The 9,651-nt window shown below is 35.2% G+C and overlaps 1 protein-coding gene across 5 annotated transcripts; it reads right to left on the minus strand.

Moving 5' to 3' along the window:
• Positions 1-2,405: 2,405 nt before the first annotated feature.
• Positions 2,406-8,776, minus strand: LOC137814019 (uncharacterized). 5 transcript variants are annotated; one of them, XM_068616539.1, is made up of 8 exons: positions 8,293-8,776; positions 7,964-8,020; positions 7,041-7,106; positions 6,656-6,954; positions 5,245-5,439; positions 3,938-4,129; positions 3,512-3,821; positions 2,406-3,429 (listed from the first exon to the last, which is right to left on the minus strand). In XM_068616539.1, exons 2-8 carry the CDS (start codon positions 7,998-8,000, stop codon positions 2,735-2,737), a joined length of 1,794 nt encoding a protein of 597 aa, XP_068472640.1. In that variant the 5' UTR covers positions 8,001-8,020; positions 8,293-8,776; the 3' UTR covers positions 2,406-2,734. The 5 variants fall into 5 exon arrangements, with proteins under 5 accessions (XP_068472640.1, XP_068472639.1, XP_068472642.1 ...); XM_068616538.1 differs by having other exon boundaries at positions 8,511-8,673; XM_068616541.1 differs by having other exon boundaries at positions 7,964-8,032; positions 8,293-8,651.
• Between the last annotated feature and the right edge of the window lie 875 nt (positions 8,777-9,651).

The raw sequence follows: 9,651 nt of genomic DNA on the forward strand, positions 1-9,651 counted from the left end.
CACCACCAACGACGGTCATGGTTCCTCTTGGGTGAGGGCACCATGCGAAGACGCCTTCAATCCAGTTGCGCGATTTTGTCGCCGCCACCACGATACCATCGAGCCCCTCTATCCAGTCACCTTCTCCAACAAAATCCTCACGTGTGTCGTATCCTATACATGATTTTGTGAATTGTGATTCCTTTTCTAACCACCACCAAAGTTTTCTTGCCTCTTTGCACACAGAACAGGAACCCATGTCTTTTGGTCAAGCGGTCCTCAATGAAACCTGGAAACTCACCCCTCTCCCTCTAGGAAAGAAGGCACTTGGGTGTAAGTGGATCTACAAAATCAAATACAACTTTGATGGAACAATTGAAAGATTCAAGGCTCGATTGGTAATTCTTGGCAATCATCAAGTGGAGGGTTTGGATTACAACGAGACATTTTCTCCTGTCGCAAATATGGTAACCATTCGCAAAACTCTAGCCAAGCAACCGCAAAAGATTGGGAGCTTCATCAAATGGACGTTCACAATGTGTTTCTCCATGGCGATCTTGATGATGAGGTTTATATGAAACTCCCTCCTGGCTTCCAAGAATCTCAACCAGGGGCAGTGTGCAAGCTTCAAAAGTCTCTTTATGGCCTCCGACAGACCCCCATGTGTTGGTTTGCTAAATTATCTTCTGCTTTAACTCATTACGGGTTTCAACAATCACAAAAGGATCATTCCCTATTTACTCTCAATAATAATGACATACAATTGGTTGTGCTGGTTTATGATCTTGTGATTTCAGGGAATAATGGCACTATCATCTAATGTTTTAAAAGCTACTTAAATCAATGCTTTCTTATGAAAGATTTAGGCCACCTCAAGTACTTTTTGGGGTTGAAGTTGCTCGCTCCCCCAACGGAATCTTCCTTTGCCAAAGGAAATATGCCTTAGATATAATTACTGAAGTCGGATTGTTGGGTGCAAAGCCCGCCACCACACCATGTGAAAAAAATCACAAATTGGAATCTGCTATCGGTTCTTTTCTTTCTGACCCTGCTACTTATTGTAGACTTGTTGGGAGGTTTATTTATATGTGTTTCACTAGACCTTACCTTACCTACTGTGTCCAAGTTTATCTCAATTTATGCAAAATCCACGCTTCGAGCATTGACAAGCTGTTCTTCGTGTTGTTCGATATTTAAAGGGGCATCCTGGACAAGGCATACTCCTACCTCGAGAGAACAACTTACAACGGGTGGTGTGATTCTAATTGGGCAAGTTGTCCTCTGACACGAAAATCTCTCACGGGGTGGTTTATTCAACTCGACACTTCCCCAATCTCTTGGAAAACCCAGAAACAACAAAACGGTCTTTGCCTCTTCTACTGAGGTTGAATATCGTTCAATGGCTAAGACCACCCGAGAATTAAAGTGGATTAAAGACATTCTCGCTTCTCTTCATGTCCCTCATCCTGATCCAATTCGTCTTTACTGCGATAGTCAAGCGGCGCTTCACATTTCTAAAAATTCGGTCTTCCACGAACACACCAAACACATTGAAGTTGACTGCCACCTTGTTCGAGATGAAATCATTCACAAGCGTCTTCTTCCATCTTATGTGCCCACACATACGCAACTAGCTGATATCTTCACCAAAGCTCTTGGTGCTAAAAAGTTTGGGGCCATCCTAGTCAAGTTGGGAATTCAAGACTTACATGCAACACCTTGAGGGGTATTAACTGGAGGTATTAACGAATATAATTACTTTGTGATAGAGAGAATAATCATAATAGAATAAATTTGTGATAGAGAGAATAATCAGAATACAATCACTATTAATGGGTAATATATAATGTATATTAGCATATTTTGTAATATCAATTTTATTTATAATTAGAAACGTAATTATAGGATGCTAAGTTAGAAAAGAATGTGTATGATTCTAGTGATATGGTGTATATATGGATCTCTGCTATTGAGGAATGATATGGTGTATATATGGATCTCTGCTATTGAGGAATAAGACAGGTTGAATAATATATTCCTTCACTCTTATATATAACATATCTATTCTATTTCCAAAACCTCTAACCACCATATAAATTATCCAAGATAATCTAGTTCCACTATCTTCATTTGGAAACCTGAGTTCCTTGCTTACTTAATAAGCATTAGTGTTTTTGCGTATAGCATCATCCCTTTCTTTACGTTGGAGATAATAAAGAGTGATGGAGCACCGACAATCGAAGTTGCCTGAATCTAACACAGCGAGATACAGGTAAGGAGGTTAATGTTTGAGAAAAAATACTTTTTGAAAATTGATGTTGTTAAAGACCATGGCCAGATCTGATTCTTTTGCAGTTTTAGTTACTAAATCTAATGTTAGATTAGAGCTTTGACAATAATTACAGTTACTTCTTTCCTTTGGAGTCTGGGATAATGATTCAAACTTAATATGAATAGGAACAGGCAACTACACTCGATCTCAGCAGCACGTGAATGGTGCATAACGTTAAGTTTTAAGTCTCCTACAGGAGTAACCAGCTTCAAGGAAGAAAACCTATACTTCCTTTCATTTACAAAGTACCTTAAGAATTCTATCTATAGGCTGTACAATATCCTGTCACAAAAACCATTTTTTATGACTATGTATCATTCATAACTACGTCAGAATCCTATATCAAATTCCAGAGAAGCCCTGGTCCAAACCAACCAAGAGAAACCCAAAAGAGTAAGGCAGAACAGAAATGGGTTAACACCATTAAGTTCCGCAACTACTGAGTCGCTGAGCTAATTGTTCAACCAAATCTACTTTTCGAAGCTTATAGTACTTTCTTACATTGTGTTCCTTTGCCATGGCCCTCAAATCAGTCAATGTCAAGCTATTCAAAGATGAGGTCTCATCATGGGAATCCACCAAGGAATGTGACTTGTTAGTATGAGGAGCTAACTGGTTTTTGTTGTCCAAAGAAACCCCCTCTGAATTTGGTACGTCTAAATTAACACTTGAATTTTGTATGTCCACGGTGATAGGCAACTTTGTAACTCTTCGTTTCTTTTGTAATTCAGAAAATTTACTATCATAAAGAACAATAGCACGACCTTCAGTCTCATGCTTGTCTGGTTGCACTGTCCCTCTAGTAGTAATCTTCCGGTTCATTGGCTCATTTAAAATGGTAACATCAGTACAGGATTTGGATCTTCGCTGCCTCTTGGTTGATACAATTATAGATGTACTTGGAATAACTTCCGTACAACTGTCAAATGGTTCTCTGGAAGATAATGCCCCTAGTTCCAGTTTCTGCTTTTCCGAAGCTTTTAGCTTTGAAGGTAAAAGCATGTTGGACTTTCTGAGGTTAGTAGTAAGTTGGGATTTAAGGTCTTGTTCATGTTCTTCCCCTTCACCTTCATCCATCAGCTGTAACCCAGCATACAGTGCACTCTTGGTATGCATCCCTATCAGTGAAATCAATGCAGAATTTTCAGCATTAATAAGGGGTGGTGTTTTCAATGTTGAGCACTAGTCCAGAATTATTACCATTGCTATCTTTAAAGGAGCATAATTCTGTATCAGTGATACATAATGTTTTAGGATAAACAACTTGCAAAGGGAAATTCAGAGGCTTCAAATCTTCATCTGGAGCAACCTTGGGTTCTTTGCTGTCGTCTCTTTGTGCAGCTGTTGGAGCAAAATCACATAGATCTTTGTCTAAATTGAATTTTCCTCGTTTTTGTTGTTGTGAAGTATCTAAAATGGAATGTGGACCCGTTTTCTTCCTACTGATGTCAATTGCAGGTCTAAAATCATCTGGGCTAACATCTTTTTCTTTGACAAATTCATTTTCTTTCTGCACAATTTAAGAAAAATATGCACTAAAAACCTTGTCTAAAATTAAAAGTAAAATGCTAACTGATACATACAATAAGTTTAAATTGATTAGAAGGGGAGCAGCACTTCTTGCACCTTGGCTTCACTTTTGGCGCAAAACAAATCCATTAGACCTGTATTTGTATTAATGAGTTGGCTTTTTCTGACTTCATTTCCAGCAACTTGATCATCAAATGTTTCTGATAATTTCATTCTTTCAGAGTGGTAGGATGCAAGAATAATGCCCCCCAAATCAGGACTTCTCACAAGTGTTTCTTCAGACAATTCCTTAAGAAAAAAAGAAATCTAGTCAAATGTATCATGCATAAAAATGGCTACCAAGGTTAGACCTTAAAAAAATAGTAAAAATAAAACAATACAGTTTGTCAACGCAAGCTCAATGTAAAGTCAGAAACCTGCTATCGGCCTACCACTTACTGGGATTTACTCTATTTAGCTTAGGTTTCAACGCCAAACAAGTTCATACTGTCAGGTTAATCCCTTCTTAAATGCTCCTTAAAGTTAAAGTTCTAAAGAAAAGCTTAAAATAAAAATCTGTTTGACCATTATAGTTTGAAAGCTCCTTTAAAATTAAAACCTGCTTCTTTGTCCTATGCTGATTAGTTCAAGATAAGGAGGCCTAAATGTGAAGCTGTTTAGAAGCTACTTATTTACCCGCCATTTCTCTTATAGAAAATATTGTCCTTAATTTTACAGCTTCTCCTTATAAAGAGAGAAAAAAAAAAAAAAAAAAAACTAGAAAGAAAAAAACTAGGTCATAGCTGATATCTGATGGCTCATAGTTGACAGGCAACACAAGGTGGATCTAAAATTAACTTGTTTCTTGAGTTACTTCCTCAAGTTCCATCTGAATGGAGACTGCCAATATACTCTCCTCTACGGGTAGCCAGCTAGGTCATGGAATTTCGGGGTGTAAGCTTTTCATGTTCTTTGAAGTCTGCTTGTCATTAGACACAACTGTGAGCATTGACCAAAAATCAGTTTAGGTAATTGGACCTAAAAGTAACAATATATCAAGTTTTCAATTGGATAATGGAACACTCAAATTTTTTGAATGCTATTAGTAGTGACAAATATCCAATGCCTAAATCATGGCCTTAGATGTAGGCTAGAAAGAGCCAAAGAATCACTGCACACTTATGTTAAACTAGTACGATTAAGAGCAAATGCATATGAGATGTCAATCAATCATCACACAAACATATAAAATAAACATTATTCTTAAAAGTCTAATATTACAGACTCCATGTGCTAAAAAATTTGAGAAAAAAACATTGGTGCAGCAATTAATTATTTAAAATAAGTGTTTTTTAATTCGATTAACACATGGAGGAATAGAAAATAATTGTTTTTAAATTAAATTTAGTAACATCTTTCTCTACCTCAATCTTTTCAGGATTATCTGATTTCTTTTGAAGCTCCAAAAGAAGTTCCAAGCTTCCAGAGATTTCTGAGGTTCCATGGAGATCTTTTCCTTCCTCCTTAATGATCTTATTAGAATCAATGGTGCTAGAATCTTTGTCTAATGCATGTTCAGTAACATTCACAACTGGACTCAAGATATTCATATCTAGATACTGCTTCAAATCGAAAAGACAAGGAAGGAAAAAAAAATACCAGTTACATTCAAAAACCAAGTGTTAACAATTAAATACTTATACATCACATAATACTACCGGAAGATACACAACAAAGGAGACAGGAGTAAATATATTTCCTAAAAGGCAAGCAGGGGATAAATTAATATGTATTACTCTTTATCCAGCAAATACAAGACCGAGAAAATACATCCTTAAATTAAGAACTAAAAAATTACAGTTGTACAATGCATAAGTTATTATATATAGTAGTATAAGTTATAATCAATAGTAGCATAACAGTTACATCCTCCTGCATAAATATTTGAATAGTAGAAATTAGGAATATATGGCAGTGTTTCCAAAGAGCCAACTACTTTCAATCTTCCTTCTACCTTCTCATACAGCTCCTAATAGAAGAAGTGAAATTCCTCACGAGGTCACACAAGGTTCATAGACCACTCAATATCCGCAACTTCAATAATTACTTTGAAGCTTAAGTCTTTGATTAGACTCTACCAAGCTTACTGAATTATTGTAGGAACAAAATTGTTCTGACACTGAAGTCCTCAGATAAACTACCCAGATTTAGATTCCACAAGGACTGCATTGCATTAGGTCTCTTATTTACTAGTAGTGTCCTGTATACCCTCGTGATGTGCATATAATGTCATGCTTATGCTCAGTTTAAAAGGGACTTGGGAATGTTTGGTTTCCCATAACATAATCTGTTTTCATTTTTTAATCATAAAAATGCCATCTTATTTTACTTTTTTATAAGTTAATAAACATTAAAAACAATATTTATTTTTTCTGGTTTTGTAATGTTATATCTCCTACAATATTTGGAAACTTTTGAAGCATTTAATACTATCTTTATTTGGTAATAAGCAACAAGACTAATAGATATATTTTGTAAAAAGATTTCGAATTATCCTCTCTATTTCACTTTTCCGAAAAATTATTACAGAAAATGCTTTACAAAGTCTCCCCATTTGCTACAAAAAAAAAACTTTAGAAGATAAACTATTCACAGTAAAGCTTTTAACTGTCAAAAAGAAACTCGACCAAAGACTACATATCATTATGCACGAAAAATATCAAAGACAATATCCCTATGGCTGGCGAATACACAGTTTTCATGTAAAACGAAATCCTCTTTTTCAATCATCAGAATCAAAAAATTAAATTTTAAACAGGATTCCAAATTCCAAACCTGGGCTAGTATTTCATGCAGTGTCCCAGCAGGTTCACTGTCTAGCAGTAACTTCACTTCAGCCTCATCAGCACAATCATTCTTTAAAGTGCTAATCGCCATATCAAGCTGATTGATTCTCTCATTGAGAATTCCACAGCATATATCAGGCCATTTTTCATGCTCAACACAGGCCAACTCCTTTTGAAGCAACAAGAGATCTCTTTCAAGTTCGTCAATCTCAGTATCCGCCTTGGTGATCAAAATTCTCAAAACCCGAATACAGGATTCCATGTTCAAGGCGTCCTCCTCTATTACATCTACAAAATTAACAGAAAGCCAGAGTAAACACAACACAAGGAGAACACAAAATGCACGGCGTGCGGGAGTAAGAAACAATGATTACCAGGGCCACACCCAAAGTAGAAGTCACATTCATGTTGCGGTGACCAGTAATTACTACCACTCGCATCTGAGAAAAGTAAACAAGTAAATTACACGTCAAAAGCAATTTGATTTGTTTGAATATACCTGTCGTCCACAATCATTTATAGGAAACAAGAAAATAAGAGGGAAAAAAAGTAGCAAGAGGGATCAAGTTACCGTGTATATACTCTTAGTTCAACAACTCCACGGCTCTATATTAAATTTTATTAATTCAACCCATAAATTAAAAATTGACTTAATTACTCGTTGTGTCCCAAAGTTTCACAGAGATAGCAACCTTAGTCCAGCACTGAAAAATCACCTCAACTGGGACAATTTTGTGGCTAACTAATCACCACAACTGGGACAATTTTGTGGCTAACTTCCTTTATACCGCCTCAATTCAGACATTTTTGCAGTGATTTTTGCTTTAAGCAATTAAGAAATTGCGTTTCCTCAAAACAAAGACAAATTGCAAATATTTTATGGAAATCCGGTGCAAAATTTGCATAAAGAACAGTTCGGAGACACAACAAATTTCCATAAAATTCTAAATCTAGTTGATACTTCATTAAATAAATTCAAGATATAATATACAGTACTTTTAAAAAATAAAAGTAAATGTCAAATTTAAGATTACATAAGCACAAAAGCTGATTCTCTCTAAAATTTGGTATACATAGAAAAAATAAAAAATATTCAACGGATAGATTAATAAAATCTTATAAAATAAATACATCCACTCACAAAAAAATTAAAACAAACCCTTTTCACAGAATGATTCTAAAGCGACTTTCAAAGAATTTATCAACCCACAAAACTATCAATTAATTACATCACAGATACCAGCAATACAAACTAACAAGAATGCAAATAGCAGAGAAGAAAGGGAGAAATAGAAACCTTGGTCATACGTCGAACTCCACAGATCCCACTCCATGAACTGCAAGTCCCTACAACCTGAAACATAAACTATTCCTTTGATAGGTGGCAGAAAAAAAAAAGCAGGGTCCTCAGAAATAGAATAGTAAGAAATAACAATACACAACATGCAAGCACAGAAACTGAAGGAAGAAATGTGCAATAAAAATCAAACGAACATGCGGTTGTTGTGGTTGCTAATGTTGTTGAGTTGGAACGACGAAGGCATCAGTGGCGTGGAAGGAGAGAAGGGATTTGGAAAAAGAGAAAGAGTGAAAGAGGAATTTAAAAGGGGTGGAATTAGTGCTTACCAACCACGCTAAGTGCATGGCATTAATTGATAATGAATGAAGAGAGAAGGAAGCATTAAGAATGATCGTCACATCACACACCACAACGCACTCTCTCTCCGCATCCACCGAGTCACGCTCATAAATGCAATGCAACTATGAAAACGAAGGTGCCAAAAGGGGACAAAACCAGAGTAAATCGGTAGAGTGCAAAACGAGGAACCGCATTTTGACTTCACCTGGAAAACGAGTCCGCGAAATGCGACGAAAGTGAATGAACGCCTAGGGTTTCGCAATCCCCATAAATTCAGAGCCTCGCCATAGATAAAGCAGCAGAAGAAGAAAATTGGAGTGTGTGATTCTCTGTGCGTGCGCCTTCTGTGCAGCAAAAAAGCTGCAAGTGAAAATGAAAGCGGTGGGAGGGGTTGTCTTGTAAATTCCCCCACTGTGACCACGTGGGCCCTGCCTCCTGTGGGGCCCTGTTTGACTGGGCCCCTTCTGGGCCGTCTTTTTTTTTTTCAGGTGCTATTTTTATCGGCTAACCAATAGGGGTCCACACGTCTATTCTATTTTCCTATTACATTTTTTTATTTTATTTACCAAATACATAAAAAAAAAAGTATATATTATTTTTTCAATATATTAAATGTATCTCCATTAGATACAATATTAAAAACCATTTCTAGTTAAACAATGTTGATTTAATAAAATTATTCTCATTATTCAACTTTTAAATAAATATTTATGAATGACTTCTTCTCACTCTTCTTCTTTGTCAATTATAGAATGTCTCTCTATTTAAGTTATTTACTATTTAAAATACAATGAAGTTTCTATTTTTTTTATTTTCTTATCGCCTAAGGTTATTAATTATATTCGTATCTTTCTCTTCTTTATTTGTTGTTGAGTGTTCAAATTTTTTTCCTTTCAAATATGGAAATATGTTAACTTTTACTTTTTATTTTATATTTCTTGTTTTAGAGTTTTTGCGTCTTAACTTCGTTTTATTTTTTAAAATATTGAAAATTTTAATTATTTTCTAATGCTACTCTTATTTATTAATGTTTTCAATATATTATACATTAATTGAGCTTCCTTTTTTCTCCTTATACGTGAGATATACTGATTAAGACAAATAAAGATTACTGTAACTTTGCCATTTTAAAAAGTTAATTTGGTATCTCTTACTTTTAAGCTAATAAAAGGAAATTTTGTTTAATACTAAAGGAAAAGGGTATGTCACTTTATAAGTACTTTTAATATATCTTTACTATTAAATGGAACTAACCAATAATTTATTACAAAAAATTGGTTTAAAACTAATTTTAAGTCGGAATAGTTTTAGCCAGTTTTACATTAAAAAAAAAAAAATATATATAT

The sequence above is a fragment of the Phaseolus vulgaris genome, chromosome 1 (assembly GCF_000499845.2).
Source record: "Phaseolus vulgaris cultivar G19833 chromosome 1, P. vulgaris v2.0, whole genome shotgun sequence".
Taxonomy (NCBI): Eukaryota; Viridiplantae; Streptophyta; class Magnoliopsida; order Fabales; family Fabaceae; genus Phaseolus; species Phaseolus vulgaris.